This window comes from Amblyraja radiata, chromosome 4 (assembly GCF_010909765.2).
Source record: "Amblyraja radiata isolate CabotCenter1 chromosome 4, sAmbRad1.1.pri, whole genome shotgun sequence".
In the NCBI taxonomy this organism is placed as follows: domain Eukaryota; kingdom Metazoa; phylum Chordata; class Chondrichthyes; order Rajiformes; family Rajidae; genus Amblyraja; species Amblyraja radiata.
The window spans coordinates 26019587-26047482 of NC_045959.1; the positions used below are offsets into that span (position 1 = coordinate 26019587).

General features: G+C 43.6%; 1 protein-coding gene across 1 annotated transcript in view; it reads right to left on the reverse strand.

Moving 5' to 3' along the window:
• Nucleotides 1–27896, reverse strand: part of col14a1 (collagen type XIV alpha 1 chain) — a 215404-nt gene that overhangs the window by 177200 nt on the left and 10308 nt on the right. Inside the window, 4 exon segments of the mRNA XM_033019102.1 lie at nt 8100–8198; nt 10597–10740; nt 15717–15832; nt 24322–24450. Of these exon segments, the coding sequence (XP_032874993.1) occupies nt 8100–8198; nt 10597 (100 nt within the window). The 5' untranslated portion in view covers nt 10598–10740; nt 15717–15832; nt 24322–24450.

Below are 27896 nucleotides of genomic sequence, written 5' to 3' on the forward strand. Positions count from 1 at the left end.
GGGAAGGCAAAAGTCACAGATGGAAGTGTGAAGAAAAATTGTCTCCCAAAAACTGTCAACTTTGTTATTTTTGCCCGCAAGCAGCAAATGCGGAGATTGTTTGCCTCTGCCTCACCTTTCCCCCACCTTATCATTTAAAGCACTTTGTAAATGGTGCATGTGGTCTGAAGAGTTAAATTGTACGGGTTCCAGGTATGTGAATGCTGCTCTTGCGAATCTTACACTAGCATGGTTATCGATATTCCATATGTTGCAACGCTCCAACTTCACATACATACTGAATGACTGCCCTAATTATCGTACATTCGAAACAGAGATCTCATCAAGCCACGAGTCATTACAGAGAAGTCCAACATTAACCTAGAGTCGAAGGTCAGTGAAATTTTGTGGTGCAGGAATTCAGGTTTTCGACAAATTGAATTTTGACGCCATGTACAGTCATCTGATCTGGCAAATGCCTGTTGGAGGGGCCACCTTTCCGGCTGAATAAAATTCAACCCGTTTCCAATTGCTTCCTACTGATGATGAAATGAATGTAATGCGTTGAAGTCCAAAAACAAAATTTTCACATTGTGGCGAAAATAGCAGGTATATTTTTAGATCTGCCAGAGCCAATTGTGCGAATTTGGAATTAAAACGAAAAATAAAACAACAAACCTTAAGATTTTAACTCACAAATCACAAGGAGGTTAGAAACCCCAAGGCCACCTCCGAAGGGAAGCAAGATCTGTCTCAATATTTAAACCACCACGAACAGCAGGAAATCTTGCTTGTGGGAGCTTGCTGTGTCAGGACTGGTAGTGGTGCTAACTACGTTACACACTGACCACATATGTGAGGTATTTCATTAGCTGCAAAGCAGTTTGAAAGTACAGAGGTAATTCCCATTGTACAAATCTGCCTTTAATCGTTTGATTCCCGGAAGTCTCTTCCAGAGTCAGGCACACGGGCTGTTTGTGCAAAGTCTTTGCTTGGCTAAAGTGGATCTTGGTGGAGACCTGCTGCTACAGAAGTGCCTAAAACAGCCCGAGGCCACACTTGAGGGAGTGCCAACATCAGAGAATACACTGCATAAAGCTGCCCTTTATGAGCAAAATGTATCCTTGTAGAAGCCCTGGGCCCCACAACTCAATCTGATCGCAACCCCAGACTCCAAGCTTTCTCTCCATACCCCCCAACCCCACTCCCAGGTCACCCATCAAACATTCCATAACCACCCAGGCCTCTCTTCGCAATGGCACATCTCCAAAACCTTGGGGTTTGAACGGCTTTGCTTGCTTCACCGTGGCCCATAAATTGTCTGACGCCTATTCTGCAGGAAGCACATTGGGCTTTATCCACAACAATACTTGGAGCAGAAGACCTCCACATGGATCATGTTCACCCACCACCCAATCCATATTGAACAGATCCAGCTGGCAAGCAAATTCTAGCCTCTTGAAGCCGAAGGATGCTGAACATCTCTCTCTTCTGTGGATGGAAAGGATCTCACTGCACAATTTTGCAGAAGAGGGAACTTCTTAATATTGGGGCAATAAATATAGTGTCCTAGAGCCAATATCTATCCCCCAGTCATCATCACTAAACTCGAACATAAGCAATAGAACCACAGACCATTGCACTCACTCTCACTTTCAACAATATCCAATCTTACATGTCAGTGCCACTTATCTTGCACTAACCCCAATTCCTTCAATTCCCCTTAATGTCCAAAATCAAATCGACCACTGTCGTTTGTGTGATTCCATGTTTCTATGTTCTGTGAACTTCCTTTAAAAAGTACATCACTAGTTTAGTTTAGTTTAGTTTAGTTTAGTTTAGTTTAGTTTAGTTTAGTTTAGTGATGCAGCGCGTAACCAGACCCTTCGGCCCACCGAGTCCGTGCTCCCCAGGGATCCTACACACTGGGGACAATTTACAGAAGCCAATTGACCTACAAACCTGCACATCTTTGGAGTGTGGGAGGAAACCCAAGCACCTGGAGAAAACCCACGTGGTTACAGAGAGAATGTACAAACTCCATACAGAGATAGCAAGGAGCACCCCCTCGGTAGTCAAATCTAGTCCTGATTTTGTGAGAATGTGGAAGTTGGCAAGACAGAACAAGGTGAAAGGAAACAACATTTAAAATTAATAAAACATAATTTTGTATTTAAATTGTATCAAGGAATACAGCTTCCTATTTTCCCCTCATCTACTCAATTGTTGACTTCCTTGCAAAGTTATACTTCCGTTTACAATGTGCAAAATTAAAATCACCAAATCATCCGACTCATTAATAAACAAAAGGACACAAAGAGCAGGTCAGACTGCAGCATCTCAATCCAAAGCGACACCTATCTATGATCTCCAGAGATGCTGCCTGACTTGCTGAGTTACTCCAGCACTTTATGTCCTTTTGCGTATAAACCAGATTCTGCAGTTCCTTGTTCCTCCGATATCTTGACTCACTAATAAATGTGGTCAATAGCAAAGATCTCAAAGTCAAAAGTTGTGCATTTTTGTTTCTTAGATTTGCAGATGGGTCCCATTGACATGGGGAAGGAATGGTTAAGAAAGATAAATTGGAATCTTTGAGTGTTTCATCTGGAGTTGCAGGTATGTGGAGATCATTGCACATTACCAAACCCACAAGTGAATTCCCAGCAGATTAACAAAAGCCAAAAGTAAAAATACTTAATTGAATGACTTCAATGTAGATATAATTGGCTGATTTCTGTTGACTGTACTTGTAGGACTCAAAGTAACGAGATAACATGCTCTCAATAGAATAGAATTTCCTTTGTCATTCAAACAAAATTTAATTCCATTCAGTCATGACAGCAAAAAAACAAACACTCAATTAACACAGTTTAACACAAACATCCATCACAGTGAATCTCCAGACACCTCCTCACTGTGACGGAAGGCAAAAAGTCTTATCTCTTCCCTGTTCTTCTCCCGCGGTCAGGCAGTCAAATTGCTGCGTCGAGGCGATTGAGGCTCTTGATGTTGAAGCCCCCGGCGAGCGATGGTAAATCCCGTGGCCAATTAAGCCGCGCCGGGCGATGAAAGGCCCTGCGACGGGCCGATTCAAATCCCGCAATTCAGGGAAGACGAAGCTGCCGTTGCGGGAGCTCCCGAAAATCAGTCTCCTACCAAGGACCGGCGAACTCCCGATGTTACCGTCCACACGGCCTGCGGCCGAAGCCTCCGAAGTCGGGTCGCAGCCACAGCGCCACCACAGCCTCCAAAGTCAGCCAGCTCCGTGATGGTAAGTCCTCAGGCTCTACGACCACAGCCCTCAGATCGATTCCAGTTGGAGGCCGCCAGCTCCACGATGTTAGGCCTCAGTGAAAACGGGGACATGACAAGGAAAAGATCGCGTCCCCGTTCAAGGAAGAGATTTTAAATGTTTCCCTCACCCCCCCCCCCCCCACATATAGACAACTAAAAATAAACCAAAACATACCTCCAACAAGACAAAAAAAAAACAAAAGGAAAAAGACAAACGGACTGCAGGCGAACCACAGCTGCCTGGGCAGCGCCGCCACTTCCGGAGCAGGGTAGCAGGAGGGTAATGACCAGCAGGGTAATGACCTCTCAAGGAAGGACCAGCAATTGCAGGGTTAACCCTGCCGATTCCTTGGATAATGAGCATGTATTTATCAGGATGTAACACAGAGGACCAATTACTGATAAATCTCATAACACAGAGCACGTGTACACGGATTGCATCCATCATCTGTAGCTCAGACATATTGGCGCTAGGCAGCTGCCAGATTTTTTTAATATTCTCTGTATTCCCGTGGAGTTCACCATCCGCTTCCTTCATTCTGCAGTATAGAAACAAAGAGGTTGGTGGCAGCCAGTTAATCTGGCATCAGAGAGATCTCCGAACCCGGCTCATCACTTCTTTATTTTACTACCATTTCCAGTTCAATTCATGTTATTGGCTTTGGAAGACGTTTGATAAAAAAGCAAGGGGAAATTTCCAACAATATAGGAACAGGAGGCGGCAATTATGCCCTTTCACCTATTCTGACATTCATTGAGAGCTTGGCCACTTTGTGTGCTGGCCCCACGTTCCCTCCTTTGCCCCATCATCATCATTGTCCTTGCTTAGTGCCCAAGAAGAGCAAGGTGACATCGTGCCTCAATGTCTATCGACCAGTGGCACTAACATCTGTGGTGATGAAGTGCTTTGAGAGGCTGATCATGGCGTAAATCAACTCGTACCGCGACAAAAATCTAAACCCACTGCAGTTTGCTTACCGAAACATTCTGAATTTCATTCCTAAAAAAGCTACAAAAATTTTAATATGTTTCTATGTTTCTAAATCCAACGCAAAGTTCACAGACTACCAAGCAGCAGCGATCCCTGCCTCCCTGGAGTGTCTATACCATAAATCACCAGAGATGTATCACCAATGTTATCTTTAAATATCCAAATCCACGGGTGGGACGTGTGAATCAATGTCAGAGTCCTTTCCCGGGACAATGTCCCCAGCCCTGAGGCCCAGTTTACACTCATCTCCACTCAAATCGGCCATCCACATTATTGACATGCCTGACACCAGATCGTCTTGAAACAGATCGCCTACACAGAGCTCTGTAGCGTGGAGGGATTACGAGGAATCAGAGGGAAAGATTTAAGGATTTTCTTCAGAAAGAAAAGCAACATTTACATTTACTCTTGGGATTCCCTGCCGATGACAGCTCTAAGTGAAAAATGAGCTTTTCAAGATTTCACGGGAACCTCCAATCCATTTATACAGAGCACACAGAAACCCTGTGTAATTGACAACACCTCACAAACTAACCTCCACATTGCAAAGTGGAGGCCAAATAAATGAATTTACTTTGCTCGGACCAGAGCTAGTAACACTAAATGTTTTGGAATATATCAAGACATTACCAATAAATGACAGCACATACACAACATTGGTATTTGTGTTGAATAGAACCTCAAGGCAAAAATGTTTCACAGCTTAAAGTTATGGGTTACTTCATTCTTCCCTTCCTCTTCCCTCCTTTATCTGACTGGCTTAAGATGCACCAAACCTCATTGAGCATTAGTTTGTGGCCTTTACTCTACCTTACTGAAGAGGTGAATAACCTGTATTAGAAGCAAAGCTAAAATGCAGCATCTTTCAAATAGACTTCTTCGTAAAAGCAAACAATGAACAGAGGAAAGGACAAACACAGTGTTGATACAGTATGTATAACAGTAAATGCAAACTAATTAACACGTCTAGCACTTACCCTGTACAATGTTTCACAAACAGAGCAGTCAGATCCAGCCTTGAGATCAAAAATGCACCACTCACTTCCAAGATTGTATATTAAAGCGAAGATAGACACAAAATGCTGCAGTGACTCAGCAGGACAGGCAGCATCCCTGGAGGGAAGGAATTGGTAGCGTTTCGTGTCGAGACCCTACTTCGGACTGAAAGCCGTGGGATATTAAAGCATTGCCCGCGTGATGCAGGTTGGACTGAGCCTTCCGAACTCAACCCAGCCATTCAGGAAAGGACTGCACAAAATAATGCTGGTGACAGTGAGTTTTTTCATAGAAAAGGTACATTGCGTCAAAGATTCTTATTTGCAAAGCAAAAAAGCATCCCAGTGACAACAAAATACACCAGAATATTTACTAAAATCATCACTTGCATTTGGACAAGAATAATCTCTGGTCAGATCCAACAAAAAGCTCCATCGTTCAAAATGCTTTTGCATTTACTTTTACGTTTTTTCCTCACATGACAATAGGAGCTTAAAAAATTCCCGTAAAATGATCGCCGTGTGTGTGTTTTTTAAGCAGTGCATTCTCTCCTAATTTGCCCATTATTTTCTCATCGAGGACCCCCAACCTTCTAATGACCTCCTCCATCATGAGACCTGATATCCGTGAGGTACATGTAATATCTCTACGGCAGATTAACTAAACCTGCAGTTGGCTGCAAGGATGAGCATTCTCAACGAGATCACGGGTGCTGGTGTCAGCCAGAGGAGCAATAGACTGGTGGAATGGCACTGGAGAAGGAAGGGAGGTGGGGGGGGAGAGGAGCTTGGTGATTTGACTGGTGCTTCCTCTGTGTGACCTTTAGACTTTAGAGATACAGCATGGAAACAGGCCCTTCGGCCCAGCGACTCCACGCCAACCACCCATCACCCCATACACTAACACTATCCTACATACCAGGGACAATTTACATTTTATTTAACCAAGCCAAATAACCTGCAACCTTGTACGTCTTTGGAGTGTGGAACGAAACTGGAGCACCCTGAGAAAACCCATGTGATCACAGGGGGGAACGTACAAACTGTACAGGCAACACCCGTAGTCAGGATCGAACCCGGGTCTCTGGCGCTGTAAGGCAGCAGCTGTACTGCTGTGCCACTGTGCAGCCATTTCTCGCCCAAACACTTGCCCGTTCAGCCAATTTGTGCAGACAGGCCCCACAAACTACAAGGTGAGAATAAAAAGATGTCAAAAGTCAGCTACACAAAGTGTGGGACAAATATCAGGCAGGACACCAATGAATGGACTCACCTTTTCTTCTGCTCCATGCCACTCTCCACCCACGAGAAGAGACAGAGATAGAGTTTAACATCTCGCAACCAAAAAAATGGCACCACCTCCCTTGGTGTCAGCTCTTTGTGTTCTAGTCCCCATTGTGTTCTAGTCCCCTGAATATTCATCAGCCGTCAGATTCTCAGTAGTGTTGTCCACCAAGCTTAGCCGACTCACCAAATGAGAACAGGTTTTATTTTCCTTCTTATGGGCATTTATTGCCCTCCCTAATTGTCCTTGAAGTTTCAGAGGAAATTTCTATTAGCACCATCTCTCCTCCAGGTAATGACATTGAGTGGTCTATAGACCACGACTTCCCTCTCATTAGTGACTCAGATAGGATTTTATAAGAACATGGTCATTTTAATCAATTAAGCTGCAAATTTTAAATCAGAGTTTATATTCTACAGTTTCCACAGTGGGGTTTGAACTTGGGTCTCCCAAATGTTAGTCCAGGCTTCTAGGTTGTGAATCCAGTGATTTAGCTGCTGAGCCACCGTGGTACCTGATGGTAAGCGAGTTTGGGGTCTCTGGGAGAGGAAATATTCCTGCTTCTCCCAGACCACATGCTCTGATACATCTCTTCTAGATATGCCTACTTTGAAGATGTTCTCCTCCTCTCTCCGGAGACAGTTTCACAACCTCCTCTCTAACTACCCCCCCCCCCCCCCCCCCTGTGATCCCCCCCTTCCCTCCGACTCTACGACCACATCCTCACCCAGCCCAATTTTGTTAGCCCTCGCTGTCTCCTCCTCTTCCTATCTCTCCCTCAGCCCTCGGGCTCCTCCTCCTCCTTTTTCCTTTCTTCTCCCCCCCCCAACCCCCCCCATCAGTCTGAAGAAGGGTTTCGGCCCGAAACGTTGCCTATTTCCTTCGCTCCATAGATGCTGCTGCACCCGCTGAGTTTCTCCAGCATTTTTGTGTACCTTCGATTTTCCAGCATCTGCAGTTCCTTCTTAAACAAGTTCACAGCATATGCTTCACTGGTGCTGGTGCAATTGTTAGTCCATATACCCTCTCTACATCAGTTTGCTGCACCGACTTCTTATGGTGGCCAAACTAACCTTCAGTTCATGGACCATCCTAGGCCAGACTGAAGAGTTGGCAACCCCAATTGCACTCTTGGATTGGGTTAAGAAAGTGTCTGACACCCCACCTCAAAAACAAGACTCCGTATGACGATACTCCCTTTGGAAGTCTTTCTCCATGTGGGGCATTGAGCAAATATGAGATACAAAAGTTTTAAACCAGAATTTTGGTTGGGTAAACTTACCGGGAATGCCCATCGCACAACCCAACCATCTGCACTTTCCTTACCAGTAAAATTGTTTGATTGTTATTTTTCCAGAACCACTGTTTTCATCTGTGATCACTCAAATGAAGCGATTGTCAAATGTCACCAAGTCTTACAGTTATGACTAAAGCCTACATTTTATTAATCCTGGCCTGTTCTATTGTTGCACGGTAAGGAAAAAAGGACTCAAAGTATTCTCATTCAAATTGAGAAAGATATGCAGTGTAATTGGCACTGTTAGAAGCCTACCTTCATCAGTTGTGGTATTGCCGGCTTGAGAGTCCGATACTTTCTTTGGTTTAGTTTGGGAGGGGGATCCTTGCCTGCCTCTGCTGCGTGATGCCCTCACTGTACGAAAGGAAAAAAAGTTACCAACCTGGCACAGGAAATAGCTAGTTCTGCCTTTTGTCAACTCTACGAATTGGTAATCTAATTTGACCTGTAAATTTCTCCATGTTAAGTAATTAGATACAGAATCTGCTCTCTCATCAGCAAATTCATGCCCCTGGATATGGAAGCTTTTGTGAAGTGAACCAAAAATACATAAGAAATAGAAGTAGGTCATTCAGATCCTAAAACCTGCTCTATCACTCAATAAGATCATAAGGCCTTAAGGTCATAAGTGATGGGAGCAGAATTAGGCCATTTGGCCCATCACGTCTACTCCGCCATTGAATCATGGCTGATCTATCTCTCCCTCATAACCCCATTCTCCTCCCTTCTCCCCATAACGCCTGACACCCATACTAATCAAAGATCTTAACTCATCTTGGCCTCAGCTCCACACAACCCTTGGCCTTCATGTGGACAAAACCTATCTTGGCTGTGAATACCGACAGTGATTCTACTCCACAGCTTTCTAGGGGAGAGAATTTTAAACATTCACAACTCAGAGAGGGGGCATTCCTCCACAACTTAGTCTTAAATGGGTGATCCCTTTTTCTCAATCTATTCCACCATTCTTAGCTCTAGACACCCCCAACAGGGAAACACCCTCTCAGCATTCGACCAGTCACGATCCCCCTCCTACCTCTCCCTCAGAAGTGTATGTTTCAATAAGATCACCTTTCATTCTTCAGATTTCCATTGAACATGACTCCAACCTGCTCAACCATTCCCCATCAGCCAAGCCCTTCATCCCCAGAATCAACCCAGCGAGCCTTCATGGAACTGTGAGCAGGGCAAGTAGATGTTTTTTTATCCCCAATGAACCCATTAAGTTTAAAGAGATTACAGGAACCAGTTGCCCTGTGATTGGGCAGAGAGAGAGGGATCTAGGTGGCAGTGAATGGACGGTGAGCAAGGGAATAGAGAATGGACAGAGAAGGCAACAAACATTACCTGGTGAACCCAATGCTAAACCTACATGATTTTCAGACAGTCAGACTGCAGATTTTCCAGAGTTTTACAATACTGACTGTACCTGTATGCTAACTATATCCCGTGTCTGAGGATCCCTTATCCCGCTCCACCTCAGCACCTTCCGTTTGCCCTGCGTTTAAGTTTAAAAAAATTCTATTCCTCATACAAAATAGCCAAGCCACATTATACTCCATCTGCCAAATATGTCCCACCACTCAACATAGATACATCCCTCTAGACTCTGCATGCTCTCACAACTTGCTCTCCCACTCGCCTTTGAATCAAAGGGCACCAGGCATATTGCGAAAATATCTAAACATTTTTTTAAAATCATCTAACCAGCTCTGCAGTTTCCATCGATGTTCGTTTGAGTTTTGCATTTTATTTGTTGCACTGGCTATCCGTTCTTTGTCTAGCAGCTATAATATGACTATCACATCGAACCTCTTTCTCAAGCCCATTCACCAGTTCAAATTGATAGCACAAGGGACGAGTCATAAATGGCCAAAGCTGTGATTGATAAGGAATGGTTTGCAAGATTCATCACAGAAAACAGAACCAGGAGTCTGTTACATAGAAACATAGAAACATAGAAAATAGGTGCAGGAGGAGGCCATTCGACCCTTCGAGCCAGCACCGCCATTCATTGTGATCATGGCTGATCGTCCCCTATCAATAGCCCGTGTCTGCCTTCTCCCCATATTCCTTGACTCCACTAGCCCCTAGAGCTCTATCTAACTCTCTCTTAAATCCATCCAGTGATTTGGCCTCCACTGCCCTCTGTGGCAGGGAATTCCATAAATTCACAACTCTCTGGGTGAAAACGTTTTTTCTCACCTCAGCCTTAAATTACCTCCCTTTTATTCAAAGACTGGGGCCCCTGGTTCTGGACTCGCCCAACATTGGGACAATTTTTCCTGCATCTTGTCCAGTCCTTTTATAATTTTATATGTTTCTATAAGAAATCCCCTCATCCTTCTAAACTCCAGTGAATACAAGCCTAGTCTTTTCAATCTTTCCTCATATGACAGTCCCGCCATCCCAGGGATCAATCTCGTGAACCTACGCTGCACTGCCTCAATCACAAGTATGTCCTTCCTCAAATTAGGAGACCAAAACTGTACACAATACTCCAGATGTGGTCTCACCAGAGCCCTATACAACTGCAGAAGAACCTCTTTACTCCTATACTGAAATCCTCTGTATAGTTGGGAGCTGTTGGGAGCACATGTGTGATGGAACAGCTTTACGACATGATACAATTCTTTACTGTGTACCTGAGTCAAACCCTACAGTTGGATCCGGCCGAGCTTGGGTTAGTAAGCCAGACTCTTTTCTCCCTTCAGCCCCAGCACCCCGACCTCGTCTGTTACAAGATACTTACTTGTAAACCGCCCCTGAGCTGGTGCACTTTCTTTTTTATTGTTGATCGCAAACAGTTGCACCACGTACTCCTGGTTGGGGAGAAGACCTTCCACCACGACAGCTGTCTCACCCTTCCGTATGCTTAATTTCTGGGGTTTACCACCTGCCATTGAGGAAAAAGTGAGGAGTTGAAGAAAATTGGAAAACACAAGAATACAGCAACAACAACTTGCATTTCCGAAGCACCTTTAGATAGGGCAGGATGGTCCATAATGTTCGTCATGCATATTATCAACAAAATCAGACACCAAGCCACATCTGGAAATAACAGAAGTGATCAGAAGATTTGAGAGCAAGCTTGATTTTCAGGATGTCTTCCTTAAAGCAAGACGTAGCAAGATGAAGAGATTTCAAGACGAATTTCTTCTCTCAGAAGGTGGTGAATCTCTGGAATTCTTTGCCCCGTGGATTGTGGAGGCTGAATCATTGGTAATATTTAAAGAAGAGGTAAAATAATTCTGGAAAGAGCAGGGAATAGAGGGCTGTGGAGAACTGGCATTGAAAAAGAGTTGAGAGACTATGAACAGGCTATGGGGACAGGCTTGAGGGAACAGGTACTCTTCCCCTGCTCCTCTTTTCTTGCATCCTGCTGTGCTCTAGATCTCAGGACCTTAGCAACGGAGGCACAATCAAGACAAGTTGTGGACTAATTAAATTTCAGGGCATGTTTGATGCCAGAATTGGAAGGGTGTGGAGATCTTTGACTTGCAGGATAGGTTGCGTTTGAGATAGGGAGGGCAAAACCATGAAGGGATATGTAAGCACGGTGAGGACTTTAAAGACTTTATCTAATCAGGAACCAGTATAGGCCAATGGCCACAAGACAATGTGAGAGTTAGAATGTGCCAGCAAGCTTTGGATGACCTGAGGTTTGTAGAGAATACAGAAAAGGAGGCCACCCAGGAGTGAACAGGGCAAGAGGTTTGACCGACCAGGTCCAAGAGGCTTCAGTCCTACTTCCATTCCCAGCTCCCCATCTGCAGTCCTTCCAGAATTCTATGTCCTAACTGGACAGTATCGCAATCCTATTCACTTGCCCAAGTTTCATCATCATCAATATGGTGACCTTAAAAACATCCATCTATCTAAGATTCTAAGTTTGAATTCAACTTCCAAGCTCTGGAATGTTTAATGTCAGAATTGGTGGGATGCAGAGAGCTGGAATGGCCGTAAGGCCACAGCTATTGGGAAGTGACAAGGCAAAGGAGGAATATGTGAAGAAGGGTTTACCCAGCTTAAGATGATAGCTCTGGCCAAAGAGGGGGAGCCCTGTACTGCATTTCCATTGTGTGACATTAGCCTAACTCTGTATGCTGTTGGTGACAGGAATAATCTGCCAATTGAGCTGATCTGTAACAGGCCTAAAGGGCAGATAGAACACCTGGTCACAGGAGGAATTGGGGAACTTAATGAGGTTGTTGAGATGATCATCGGGTTGAGAGAAAAACAATTTCCTTTCTGGAAAGGTTAGGGAGGGAAAGAAGTATGGAACAAGGCTGGGGGTGCAGGGTTTAAAATAAAGATGCAGCAAGGCTATTAAAGGCAACATCAGAGCATTTATAACAAAGGTGGCCACAATCAGCTCATCATTTCCGTGCTAATCATGCAGGAGCTACCCAGTGTAATTCACCCTTCCATGGCTGGGCTGTGGCCCTGCAGGTCATCCAAATCTTGTTTAAATGTGAAGGTTTCTACTACTCCCACCCTCTTGGGGAGTAAGTTCCAGACTCCTACCAATCACCTTTTAGGAGTTAATGTTTAGTTTAACTTAGTTTAGTGACACAGCACGGAAATAGGCCCTTCGGCCCGCTGAGTCAGCACCGACCAGCAACCCCCACACGTTAACAATTATCCTACACACTATACAATTGTTACATTTATACCAAGCCAATTAACCTACAAAACCTGCACATCTTTGGAGTGTGGGAGGAAACCTATGTGGTCACGGGGAGAATGTACAATCTCCGTACAGATGAGCAACGTACCCAAGATCGAACCGAGGTCTCTGGCGCTGTAATCGCTGTAGGGGAGCAACACTCTACTGCGCCACTGCGATGCCCAAATGTATCCTCATCCCCCCTCTAACTTTTCAATTAATTGCTCCCAATCTCAGCAACCCCACCTCCCCCTCTCCCTCCATGGGAAGTAGGTCCCTCTGATTAACTCCACGTATATTATTTTAATATACGTGGAATTTTAAGTAATAAACAAACTGCTGGAGGAACTCTACGGATCCAGCAGCATCTTTGGAGGCAAATGGACAGCCTGAAGAAGGATCCTGACCCGAAATGTCATCTACTATTTCCCTCCAGAGCCGCTGCCTGACCCGCTGAGTTCCTCCGGTGGTGGATAGAAAAACAATTACGTCAAGGGTTGGTTATTGATTATTGTCAACAGATATAGCATTGAAGGCAAGCCTAAGGCAAGGCAGCCAACCCTGGTGGTAACATTACATCTACTGGTGTCCCAAAGGCATTTTGCAGGATTATTAACGGGCAAAATCTGACTCGTAGTCACTCGGATATGATGACAGTGACAAAAAGCTTGCAAAGAAATAGATTTTTAAAAGGAACATCTGAAAGCAGGAAACAGTGTTGATAGGCAGAGCGATTTTGAGAGGGACTCTTATGTCCCTGTCCCACTTAGGAAACCTGAACGGAAACCTCTGGAGACTTTGTGCCCCACCCAAGGTTTCCGTGCGGTTCCCGGAGGTTTTTGTCAGTCTCCCTACCTGCTTCCACTACCTGCAACCTCCGGCAACCACCTGCAACCTCCGGGAACCACACGGAAACCTTGGGTGGGGCGCAAAGTCTCCAGAGGTTTCCGTTCAGGTTTCCTAAGTGGGACAGGGGCATTATAGATCTCAGACCCAAAGTCACTGAATAGCAAATAATGAAGTAAAGTATGGGGATGAACAAGAGGCCAGAAATGGAAAGGCATCCAAATTTACAGAGGGACAGGAGTCTGCAGGTGATTGCAATAAAGAAAGGGATTTAAAAACATGAATGAAGAATGAAACATAGAAACATAGAAACATAGAAAATAGGTGCAGGAGTAGGCCATTCGGCCCTTCGAGCCTGCACCGCCATTCAATATGATCATGGCTGATCATCCAACTCAGTATCCTGTACCTGCCTTCTCTCCATACCCCCTGATCCCTTTAGCCACAAGGGCCACATCTAACTCCCTCTTAAATATAGCCAATGAACTGGCCTCAACTACCTTCTGTGGCAGAGAGTTCCAGAGATTCACCACTCTGTGTGAAAAATGTTTTTCTCATCTCAATGAAGTTGTTATACTTGAGGAAAAGAACAGGAGAAGTTCCACACCTGCCAGGAATGAAAACTACTGACCTGTGAAGAGTTAATGAACATAATACTCTGTTGCATACAATTGTAATCAACCCTACATTTATTCAAACCCAATCGTACACAGTTATCATTAAGCAAGCTTTTAACTTTTGTTGGAAAATACCTCAAAGTAACGAGGCTGCAAGTTGCCTTCTGGTTTCCTTTTCTCATTTGCTCTCAAGTCAAAACTTAGTCTTCAAAACCTGAACAATTTCCATACAGACTTAGAAAAATGCCGAGAAATTCCTACAGCCCTTAATGATTCACAAAAACCTCCATGAAAAAATGCAGCTTAGTACTTAAAACACTGAGCTTACTTATTAAAATTGTATCTTGCACACCGAGAGGTGACTACGCCAGAGGATATGTTGCTCCATTAGTGTGGGACCCATTTACTACCCTCATAAACTAGATAACCTCAAGGTATATCACTTCATTGATCTGTTTTACCCGAAGCAAAAAACTGACAATGCTGCAGCAGTTATTAGGAGCTAAACATCGTTCACTGTGATACAATCATTACTGGATCACACACATGAAGTACAATGTTAATTATTAAGTTTATCCTGGGCATCTCCTAATCCAGAAAATATCCCAAGATTTCAGTAACTTTGGTGATGCTGCAATCACAGGGTGGCTGTTTGGCATTATTTACACATACAGATACACACTATTAATAATTGCAGTGGAATGTACTAAATAATGTGTTCTTCTTGGAGCAGAGAAGATTAAAGTTGAAATCAAGTCAGGGCAAACAAATATATTGTTCCCATTGGCAGGTGGGCAAGTAACACAAAGATATGGAGTGAAAGGTATCAGCAGAAAAAGATTTATTATGTTGTAGAATGCACTGTCTGAAAACGGACTAAGGAAACATTCAATAGAAAAAAAAGAACTGGATTAATCATTGAAGGGAAAAGATATCATGGGGAAAGGATGGCATCAATTGATAGCCCTGCCAAACCAGCTGGCACAGATGTAATGCATTCACAGTAATCTTCAGCACTTTGAATTGGAAATCCACATGAAATTGGGTAGAGGTGCAATGAGATTATAGGTTGATATTTTATCAACGGTAGTTATTCAAGTTAACGAAGCCATGGGGTCCATTTACAGATACTATATTTAAGAGGGAGTGAGATGTGGCCCTTGTGGCTAAAGGGATCAGGGGGTATGGTGAGAAGGCAGGTACAGGATACTGAGTTGGATGATCAGCCATGATCATATTGAATGGCGGTGCAGTCTCGAAGGGCCAAATGGCCTACTCCTGCACCTATTTTCTATGTTTCTAAGAGTCTCCCATTCAAATATCTTATTTTCCAAAGGGTGGAATTTTGCTCCAGCCCTCAAGAACCGGGTGAAATGTTAGCCTTCCATCCTGTCAAATGTTGCCTTTAATAGGTATTAGAGCCAAGCACAGTATGAAACCAGGACGTGCATACCTCACTGGTTTCCAATCAGCGGGTTGGGTTAAAAAAACTCATTAAGGTCAATTTTAAATCTTGGATAATTTTTCTTTGAATACAAAGCATTCATCTAGACTTCCTGTACATTCCCTTTAACATCAACATCTGTCCATAAACATCAAACATTACAGAAATGTGATATCTCGAGAATAACATATATATGCACAAGCTGTAAAAGTAGGGGGGAAAATCTTGAATGTTGCTTTAAAATATTTTACGACCGTTAACAGAACAAGAATCTGAACGTATTATAAAATTCTTACCTACAACTGGTGCACAGTTAATCTGTATTCGTGAAATCTCCCTCTAGGAGGTTTCCATGTAATCTTAACACTGTCCTGAGACATTATAGAAAACTTTAATCTTGTTGGGGAGGCAACTGCAAGGTGTACAAAAAGAAAAGAGAAATGAGAGTTAACTCAACATTTGAAACAGATGTAGTGGTTATTTCAAAATAGTTGTGCCATCACAGTAAATCAACACCAATAATCAAGACTCAAACTCCATTCACCGCAGGATTAAACGTGGCTCCAAACTATTTGTACACACTGGTTGCTCAGTTCCTGTGCATACAATTGACATTTCCAAATCTGCAAAACTCTCCAGTTCACTTTTAAACTTAAGCAAGCAATATTTCCCTCTATTTAATCGTTTGTTAGCATAGAACGCTGTTTCAAACACACTACATAAAACGATTAGTTTGTGTACAGAAAAAATACTTGGCAAGTAAGCTTTTCTCATGAGGTTTACAACACCTATCCAAGAACTGTGCGGTACAGCCTACAGAGAGAGTAAGTTGTATGATACGGAAACACATAAAGACTAAGAATCTCCCTGCCATCCAAAGTATAATCTAAATGAATTTTCCTGCTATTCATTTTCTGTGCTTAACAAAAGTTGATGAAATTTTATTCCTTCGTTCATTTGACTATTTAATAATAATAAAAACAAGTGTTTGTTATCCGTCACCAACACACCAGTTAAATAACTGAACCACCATTGCAAATTCAGGGTTCATAACTAAGCAGATTTAGAACCCAGGGAATTAACAGTAGGTGCAGATTCAAATGCCCCTCTCAAAGTAAGTAGGTTTACATTGAGTTAGCCAAAGATCCAAGCATCTGGGACTCTTGGTGCCTCTTAGCTATGACCCTTGATCTAGAAAAGCAAACCAAATCAACAAAAGCAACAGTCATAACAAATCATCTAGCGTTACTAAAACAACAGGAACAAAAATTATGTTGTGCCAAAATACAACTATGCTAACAGTGAGGCAAATTTATGTAGGTAAGAACTGCAGATGCTGGTTTAAAGCGAAGGTAGACACAAAATGCTGTGACGTTTTGGGTCGAGACCCTTCCACTGTCTGAAGGAGGGTCTCGACCCAAAATATCACACATTCCTTCTCTCCAGAGATGCTGCCTGTCCTGCTGAGTTACTCCAGCATTTTGTGTCTATAAGCAAAATTATGTTTGGTCAGTCCATCACTGAGAATATTTCTGAGGAGATATTAACAATGCCGTCTTTTAGTTTCTTTTAATTTAGTTTAGAGATATAACACGAAAACAGGCCCTTCAGCCCACGAGTCTGTGCTAACCAGCGATCCCTGCACACTAGCACTATCCTATTATGGACAATCAACAATTATACCAAGCCAATTAACCTACCAAACCTGCGCATCTTTGGATTGTGGGAGGAAGCCAGAGATCCCGGAGAAACCCCATGCGGTCACAGGGAGAAGGTACAAACTCTGTACGGCCAGCACCCGCAGTCAGGATCAAACCCGGGTCTCTGGTGCTGTGAGGCAGCAACTCTACCAGCTGCACCACCGTACTGTCCCTGAGACATTATAGAAAACTTTAATCTTGTTGGAGAGGAAAGCATGTAAAACCCAGGCTCTTGCGCTGAGCGTCTTTATTCTCCCATTCGCCGTGTTCAGCTGACTTGCTCGACGTGGTTTATAAAGACCTTTGATGAGACTAGCGCAGAACATTTGATTCTTAATGAGAACTGAGTATATGTTGATTTAAGACACCTCTGTGGAAAGACATTCAAGAGTACGACATGGAGATAACAGCTGTTCTTTTCCGCCTCTGCCAACAGCTCAAGGGGGAGAACAAAGTGATGTGTTTGAAGTCTTAACTTGGAGTAACAATAACAGTGATTTGTGGTATGGTATGATCATCCAGTGAATTGAGGTGATGATTTATGCATTCTTTCAGAAGTGATTCCCGTGTCCTATGTCCTGATGTTCCATAGTCACTCTATCCATCCCTTTCACTAGTAGGTAAAGCACGAAACAATTGAAAATTGAGATGAGAGCCCCACTATTTCCTTGCTTTATGCTTTAAAATCATGGAAATTGTCTGATCCATAGTTGGCAATGCATCAACTTTCAATGAGCTAGTCGCCGTTTGCTATATTTGTCTGCAACAACATCACCATGTGTACACAGATATAATGCATTCATTTAAAACCAGAGGCACGTTTTCCATCTCCAAACATTAGTTCATTTTCCAATTTCAAAGCACCCTGCTTTATTGTTACCCTCCTTCCCTTTATGCACAAAACCCCTTTGCATTTTGCTTGAGTTTTGCCTCACTATGATCTTTTCATGCAACCCTTCCAGCTTCGTCATTCACCGCTTCACTTTCGGCGCTCCTCCAGGCATTACGCTGTGCTGAGCTCTAGGCATGTGAAACAAGCTCCCCATTATCATTTTATTCTATCTCAAACACTCCTTGATATCCAGGGGTGATAGTTTTTCCCATTTCATATTGTGGGACTGCCCTAGCACAGATTTAACTGGTAACCCATTCCAGTCATCTTTGGCCAAATCACATCTCAGCCTTGTCAAATTGGCCGTTTTCTAATAGAGAATTTTTTCTAATTGGTTATATTTTTTTCTTTTCCTATGCTTATGGAAGAAAGCAGGGGGTGGTGGTGAAAGGGCACAATGTCAACCGGAGACCTGTGACAAGTGTTATGCCTCAGGGATTAGTGCTGCGCCCATTGTTGTTTGTGGTTTACATCAATGAGTTGGATGAAGACTGTGAAGATGGTTATATAAAAATATGGCAGGCTCTTGATCAACTGAGCACGTGGACTGAAGAGCATGTGGAGGATTGCATTTGGGAAATCAAACCAGGGAATGGCATTCAGTATGTAGAAGAGTCCCAACTGGAAATGTCACCTATCCATGTTCTCAAGGGATGCTACCTGACCACTGAGTTACTCCAGCATTTTGTGCCTTTCCTTAGTAAACCAGCACCTGCAGTTGCTTGTTTCCAGAAGTTGGGATGTTATGTTACAAGATATTAGTGAAGCCACATTTGGAGTACTGTGTCCAGTTTTCTTCACCCTGCGACAGGATGGATGCTATTAAACTGGAAAGAGTGCAGCAGAGAAGACTTGTGTGGCTGCATCATGAAGTCCCAACTTTTGTACTCAATACCTTTCCCAATGAAGGCAAGTATTGCAGACGCCTTCTTCACCACACTGTCCACCTACTCGCACTTTTACGGAATCGTTTCACGGGACTTTTACGGATCTACTCCTAGATCTTACTCTTCTGTAGAACTCTCCAGGGCTCTACCATTTCATGTGCAAGACTTAGTTTGATATTCCAAAGTACAGCAGCTCACACTTGTCAGAGTTAAATTCATTTGCCATTTCTTGGCCCTACCTTCCCAACTGATCTTGTTGTAATGTTAAATATTCTTCCTCTCTCTCTACTATACCACTAATTTTGTTGATGGCCAAACACGGGCAGGTGGAACGTGTAACTGGGGCATCTTGGCCAGCATGGGCAATTTCGAATGAAGATCCTGTTTCCATGCTGTTATGACTATGACTCTCTATCTGAAAATTTACTACCAATGTTAAATGCATTGGCATCCAAATCATTAATGAGTACAACCCAGTACCATACTCATTGTATTCAGGCCTCACAGGCCTCCAATCAGGAGAATAACCTTATGTCGTCAGGCCTCACAGGCCTCCAATCAGGAGAACAACCTTCCACAAGTACCCTTCAACTCCTTCCGCCAATTTTGAATTCATGTGGCGAGCTGGCCTCAGATTCCATGTGATCTAACTTTCCAGACAAGCCTACCATGTGGGACCTTGTCAAGCCTTTGCTTTAGTGATCTCTTTAAAAAATGTCTCTGATCTCTCAGCTACTCAACTAGTAAAACCATGGGCTGTGCCAGCAGTGTTTCTTCACCGCAAGAACTCCACTGCTCTCACTTGGCAGGCTCCCAACAATCAACGGGACATGTCGTGAATTGCCGGCCACCTCTTATTTCAACTTCAGTATCACCTCTCAAGTCTTGGATGATCAAGACTTTAGGAACGAGGAACAAATGGATATGGTTTTGTGGTTTGTGAAGCAAACTGTTTCTGGCCATTTCCCTCAGTTATAAAATTATCATTTTGTCAATTGATTTCCTGGCCTCTATATACCATTTTCTAAAGTAGCCATAAGAAATTGACCATATGGAAGCATTTTCATTTTAGTGCAGAGAAGTGTTCTGGCACAAAATGGCTTGTTTCTTGCCGAGACCCAGGAGAGCACAGACTGCCAACACTCAAGCAGAACATATTATTTAAATGGTGGCCGACTAGGAAAAGGGGAGATGCAGCGAGACCTGGGTGTCATGGTACACCAGTCATTGAAAGTAGGCATGCTGGTGCAGCAGGCAGTGAAGAAAGCGAATGGTATGTTAGCTTTCATAGCAAAAGGATTTGAGTATAGGAGCAGGGAGGTTCTACTGCAGTTGTACAGGGTCTTGGTGAGACCACACCTGGAGTATTGCGTACAGTTTTGGTCTCCAAATCTGAGGAAGGACATTATTGCCATAGAGGGAGTGCAGAGAAGGTTCACCAGACTGATTCCTGGGATGTCAGGACTGTCTTATGAAGAAAGACTGGATAGACTTAGTTTATACTCTCTAGAATTTAGGAGATTGAGAGGGGATCTTATAGAAACTTACAAAATTCTTAAGGGGTTGGACAGGCTAGATGCAGGAAGATTGCTCCCGATGTTGGGGAAGTCCAGGACAAGGGGTCACAGCTTAAGGATAAGGGGGAAATCCTTTAAAACCGAGATGAGAAGAACTTTTTTCACACAGAGTGGTGAATCTCTGGAACTCTCTGCCACAGAGGGTAGTCGAGGCCAGTTCATTGGCTATATTTAAGAGGGAGTTAGATGTGGCCCTTGTGGCTAAGGGGATCAGAGGGTATGGAGAGAAGGCAGGTATGGGATACTGAGTTGGATGATCAGCCATGATCATATTGAATGGCGGTGCAGGCTCGAAGGGCCGAATGGCCTACTCCTGCACCTAATTTCTATAAGATCCCTCCTCAATCTTCTATCTGATGGGGGTGAATGAAGTGAGTAGAGCAATTGGGAGGGAGGTGGGGATGGAAAGCATTAGTTTAGTTTAGTTTAGTTTAGTTTAGTTTAGTGATACAGCTTGGAAACAGGCCCTTCGACCCACCGAGCCCACGCCGACCATCGATCACCCATACACTAGATCTATCCTCGACACTAGGAACGTACAAACTCCATGCTGACAACACCAGTCATCAGGATTGAACCCGAGTCTCTGGCGCTGTAAGGGAGAAACTCTACCGCTGCACATTAAATTTCAGGAAATAAGAATGTAATCCTCTCCTGCCCATCTGGAAACTTTGGAATAACAAGGAACTGCAGGTGCTTGTTTATACCAAAGATAGACACAAAATTCTGGAGTAACTCCGAGGGTCAGGCCACATCCCTTGAGAAAATGGACAGGTGCGTTTTGGGTTGGGACTGGTGGGAGAGTCCAGGACTAGAGGTCATAGCCTCAGAATTAAAGGACATTCTTTTAGGAAGGAGATGAGGAGAAATGTCTATAGTCAGAGGGTGGTGAATCTGCGGAATTCTTTGCCACAGAAGGTTGTGGAGGCCAAGTCAGTGGATATTTTTAAGGCAGAGATAGATAGATTTTTAATTTGTAGAGGTGTCAGAGGTCATGGGAGAAGGCAGGAGAGTGGGATGAGGAGGGAGAGATGGATCAGCCAGGATTGAATGGCGGAGTAGACTTGATGGGCCAAATGGCCTAATTCTACTCTTATCACTTATGACCTTATGACTGAAGAAGTCTGAAGAGGGGTCCCAATCTGAAAGGTCGCCTGTCCATTTTCTCCAGAGACGCTGCCTGACCCGCTGAGTCACTCCAGCATTTTGAACAATTTGAACCTTTCAATAGTAATTGTCAATAGAATTTTATCATTTGCATTTGTGAGAAATGCCTAACATGTTGGAACAGATGTTTCATGGGATTAAGAATGAAGTTATTTTATTCAAAGACTGAGATTTAACCATTTGTTATCTTTAGTTAATTGTATATGAGGAAGGATCTTATTGAAACTTACAAAATTCTTAAGGGGTTGGACAGGCTAGATGCAGGAAGATTGTTCCCGATGTTGGGGAAGTCCAGAACAAGCGGTAACAGTTTAAGGATAAGGTATTTTAGGACAGAGATGAGAAAAACATTTTTCACACAGTGGTGAATCTGGGGAATTCTCTGCCACAGAAGGTTGTTGAGGCCAGTTCATTAGCTTAATTTAAGAGGGAGTTAGATGTGGCCCTTGTAGCAAAAGGGATCGGGGGTATGGAGAGAAGGCAGGTACAGGATACTGAGTTGGATGATCAGCCATGATCATATTGAAGGCGGTGCAGGCTCGAAGGGCCGAATGGCCTACTCCTGCACCTATTTTCTATGTTTCTATATGTATTCAATGTAACCATTCATTCAAGATTCCTCCATCATGTCACTTCGATCTTAAACACTGTTACTGTTTCAACATGATCACAGAGAAGCCATTTCTCGTTGGTCAATTGACCAACGTATGCAATTCTATTTATTATTCATAGTCAACATGTGTGCAGGACACAAAGACAAAAAATGGAACTGTGATTATTATTGCTGTTATTATTGAAAATCACAACAATTTTCAAATGATTTCTGGTGCAGTTTTGTCGTTTGCAGATACGTCATCAAATATTAAGAGCTCTTCTGAGAAGGATTACATCAATACCTCAATTATCAAACAAAACATCTGGCTTTTATTTAAATATCGACAAATACAGCCACAGCACTAAAGTTAGCTTTTGTATTTTGTGTTAAATTTAATAAGTACTAAAGGAAACTGAAATAAATAATAATGCTAGTCATCTCTCTATTCTTACCTGATCAATTTGAAGTGACCTTATATTCAATTCAGTGGGGTGGTATAGGGTGGATTGGGGCGAGGGTGAAATAATGTCGATAATAAACGCACAAAAGAGTAATCGAACCCTAAATATCTATATTACTAAAACTCTGTTCTTGACCGGTTTTGGCTTTCTGTGCTGCGGTTTCCTAGAGTACGCCGCCACCTACGGCCGTCATTTTTGGCCACCTCGCTCAGAGCCCCCCTCTGCCGCATGTGTGCCGAGGATTTTTCCCGTCGATGAAAATTGACAGAGATATTAATGTTTTTACAACATTCCCCATTCTCTCTGCTGCCTCTGCTGGAGGGAGGGGGAGGGACTATAAAACCAGGAAGTGGTGTGCCTCAATCAGTCTCTGCAAGTGGTGTGCCTCAATCAGTCTCTGCAAGTGGTGTGCCTCAATCAGAGCTTTGAATGACGCTGCCTCCCCGCCTCCCCTCCCCACAACCGCATGTTGGGGGAACAGACCCAACGGGTCTGCACTTGGTCTAGTACTCAATAAAATTGAGTTACTTTCAATATATGGAGTACAATTGGAAGCTGATACAATCATGCCCTTGCTATGCTATCAACTACAGATCACTCTCTTGGTGTGCAGGAAATTGATCAAAATTAAAAGGAACTTCTCCAAAATTCATCCCCAGTCAAGACCACTGACATTCTGCTTTGCTGTGTCCAAGCATTAAAATCATTTCACTTCCATAGAGTCAGAAGAATAGCAGAGTACAACATGCTATCCACAGATGCTGCCTGAACCGTTTAGTTCCTCCAGCATTTTGCTTTTTGCTCAAAGTTACTTGAATGCTGCGTTAGCACAAAAGTAGAGGAAAGATTGCAATTCCGCTCAGATTTGTATAACATTCTTGTTATAATATCCTCCACCGGTCAAGAGGTTAAGCAGTATTTACCCCTCAGTCTTAGTGTGATGCTAACATCACCAGATTGCTTCACCCAAGGATCCAACCAGAGCCTTTCATTCGAGTTAGTTCACAGGGCAGCTCCAGACTTGTGTTACGAGTGCTGAGACAAAGAAAAATCAGTTCAGTCTGAACCTACAATTCCAAGGGTGAAATGGAGCCAACATTTTATTAAGTGCTGACAGATGGTGAAGTCTGAGACAATTCAGATTGTGTGCTCCGAAAATGCCAACTGTGATACCCTGATGTGAGAAAATATGACAGGGAGGTTTAACACTTTTTCAGAGAAGGCTTGTCAAAATAACACTGACGGCTGTGGTTAAAAGGCAGAATGAATGTTACAAAAGGGTAATCAGATATGTGCCTTCTGTAGATCGACAAGGAGAATGTCCAATTGGAGTGATTACTCCATCAAGTTCAGGAGCCTATGGGGCATATCATCGTACGTTGTACACAGTAAAAAAAAAAGCCCCAAAACGAATTCAGGTTATTAAAATACTAACACAATACACAATTTGGAATAACTACCTTGCATCTTCTATTTTGCTACAATAATAATTTTATTTTTTTTTGCAGGCACATAAAATTTTACATTTACAAGGTACAGCAAAAGAACTTAAATTCATTTTAAATGATTTTCCTCACTTCTGCACATCAGAGTGATTTTGTTTTTATCTTGGCAAAAATTACCTTGAGCTTGTGCCTCGCTGACGAAATCAAACGTCACAGCTACAAATCCCACGAGAAGCCAAGTCCCAATGCCATGTCCAAAGACCTGCATCCTGAGGTGTTGTCTGCAGCTGGCTTTACTCAGGAGTCCTGCAAAATCAACAAAATAGCAGCATTTTTTGTGAACTGATTCACCGCATTCCCAGAGTAATAAACACTGGCCCGTTGTCAGAAGTCTGCCATAACAAAAAATAATGCACTATTGTCCAAAGGCATTAGTAATTCAAGATGGATTGTATCAATTGGGTAATTTGAATCCAACTTTTACTTTGTGCAATGGGGCTTTTTTTAAATTCCAGACCAGTTTGGTCTTCCCAAAGGATGAATTTATAATGATTGGAACTCATCTCTTGGCTGGTGGAGAGCAGTAGTGACCCGGAATTTGTCCATTATTTCGATTTCACAGGTAGGGTTGTCATCTTTCTTACTCCCAAATGAGGGACAAAAGATCAAATTAAGGGACAAGTTCCCAACGGCATAAAGTACACAAGGCCTTCGTCGAGTCACCGCTGACGGGCTTAGCGTGTATTTTTTGCTTCCCATTGCTTGTTATAACTGCACAGTCTTTTCCTTTTTGCAAGTTTATCCATATTTGCAGACGCCAAACCGACCGAACAACACCAGACGTTACTGAAGCTTTGTTTTGGCAGGAATTGGCAAAATATAGCGTACAACTGATGCGCATAAGGGGGCCTGTGATTGGTTGACAGGTGAATCACTGGTGCGTGGCATCAACAGCACATGCAACACGCACGCCGCACGCTGTTGCATCAAATCTAGGATCTGTCTGTGAGCGTACCCTCTGGTGATTACAGAGTACAGATGCTCCTCGACTTATGATGCTTCGACTTACGATATTTTGACTTTACGATGGTGCAAAAGGGATACACATTCAGTAGAAACCGTACTTTGAATTTCGAATTTCGAATTTTGATCTTTTCCATGAACCAGGCATGCAACTGATGCACGGAAAGTAACAGGACGTCAACCAAGTCACCAAGTCCGGGGCAATTCGTTGACCGACTCGTCCGTGGCTGGGTCAATGATGAGTTGGCCCGGGTGTTGGACTGCACACAAAGCCCAGCCGGTGGGTCAGCTGAGGAGTTTTGACCCGGGCCAAAGTCCGGCGCCTGGGCCAAACCTCCTCAGCTGGCCCGCCGGCTGGGCTTTGTGTTCTGCTGCACGCAAAGTCCAGCACCCCATCCAACTCATGAACCAATGATTGGCCATGAGAAGAAGGAGGGGTGGTGGTGTCGGCGGTAAGCAAAGGTCCGAAGGTCGGATAGCTGGCCGGGCTGCCGACTGACGGGCCCAGGGGCGAGGTGCTGCTGCTGCACTCCATGGGCTGCACTACATTGGGATGGGTGAGGCGGGGTCGGACGCGAAGCTCCGACCCGACAGTCCCCTAGACTCAAGTAGTAGTAGTCAAATACGGGACAATGGCGGTCCCATATGGGACAAACCAATTTAGTCCAATATACGGGATGTCCCGGCTAACACGGGATAGTTGGCAACCCTATTCACAGAAGACACTTCCATGGCCAACAGTAATCCCTAAATCCTAAGTGCTACATTAGCAAACAGTTGTCACCAAGCCATGTGTAAAATTAGGACAGATAATCAAAAGCTTGGCCAATTTAAATGTTTTGGATGGGAGAGAGAATGAATAAGTTAATTGGCCAAGTATTCACATACAAGGAATTTGCCTTGGTGCTCCGCCCGCAAGTGACAACGACATACAGTGACAGTTAGGAATGACACATAAAACATTAATAATAAAACATTATTGATTATTGAGAGGTAGATATTAGAAGGAGAATGCCAGAACTTAGGGGCCTTAGCATTTGTGGGGCCTGACTGCCAAAGGTGGAGATGTACAAGAGGCCAGAACTAGGAAGAAGAAGTGGATTGGGGCTGAGGTAGAATATGAGGCAATGGAGGGAGAGTTGAGATATTACCCAGTGGCAAATAAACTTCCCTCAGCAAAAAAAACAAAAACTATTATTTTCAGACATCCAAAATCAAATGTCCAGGTGAAGTCGCAATTGTCTCGCAGGAAATATGATGACCAATTTGCACGTGGAATTATCCCAAAAACACCAATAATAAATAATGATAATATTGTTATGTTTATTGAGATTGAACAGCCACTTCTTTTTGTTTTTTTTATTGGTTTAAAATTGTACTTTGATTTTATTTTACACTTAGTAAGTGTAAGTCAGCATGCAGGTACAGCAGGCAGTGAAGAAAGCAAATGGTATGTTAGCCTTCCTAGTGAAAGGATTTGAGTATAGGAGCAAGGAGGTCCTATTACAGTTGCACAGGGCCCTGGTGAGACCGCACCTGCAGTATTTTGTGCAGTTTTGGTCTCCTAATTTAAGGAAGGACATTCTTGCTATTGAGGGAGTGCAGCGCAGGTTGTTGCACAATCCTACCTCGGCATCAAACCTTTATAGACTTCTGTGGTTGCTATAGCAACTTTGGTATTTGCACTATTCTAGTCTACTTAGAATAACTGATTTTGTTTTTGTTGTTGCTATTGTTGCTACTAGTTTGTCTGCAAAGCTGCAGCAACTATGACTTTCAATGTTCTGGTTCATATCCAGAACATTGGACAAATAGACACACCTTCATGATGTAATCTTGAAGTTCCTTCAGTATGGGTCATATCTCTAAACTCAATATGCAGTTTGATTATATTTCAAATCTAACCAATAAAACAAAAATAAACCTTTCTATTCAAGATTTCAAGATTTCAAGAGTTTATTGTCATGTGTCCCATATAGGACAATGAAATTCTTGCTTTGCTTCAGCACAACAGAATATAGTAGGCATGAATACAGAACAGATCAGTGTGTCCATATCTATATTACTAAAAGTCTGTTCTTGACCGGTTTTGGCTTTCTGTGCTGCGATTTCCGAGAGTACGCCGCCACCTACGGCTCAGAGCCCCCCTCCGCCGCATGTGTGCCGAAGATCTTTCCCGTCGATGAAAATTGACAGAGATATTAATGTTTTTACAAAATTCCCCATTCTCTCTGCTGCCCCTGCTGGAGAGAGGGGGAGGGACTATAAAACCAGGAAGTGGTGTGTTTCAATCAGTCTCTGCAAGTGGTGTGCCTCAATCAGTCTCTGCAAGTGGTGTGCCTCAATCAGAGCTTTGAATGACACTGACAAATGTCTACAGCACTGTGAGTACCCTTAATTTGGTTTGAAAATGAAAATATGGTTAGAGGTAAAAAAGCACTGCCTGCAAATGGTTGTTTGGGTTTGGGTTGAAGTAAAAAGGCACTCTCTCTCCCCCCTCTCCCCCCCCCCCTCTTCTCCTCTCCCCCTCCCTCTCCTCTCCCCCCTCCCTCTCCTCTCCCCCCCTCATCTTCTCCCCCTCCCTCTCCTCTCCCTCCCTCTCCCTCTCCTCTCCCCCCCTCTCCTCTCCCCCTCTCCCCCATCTCCTCTCCCCCCCTCTCCTCTCGCCCCCCTCTCCTTTCGCCCACTTTCCCCCCCCCTCTACCCCCCCTCTCCCCTCTATTTCTCCC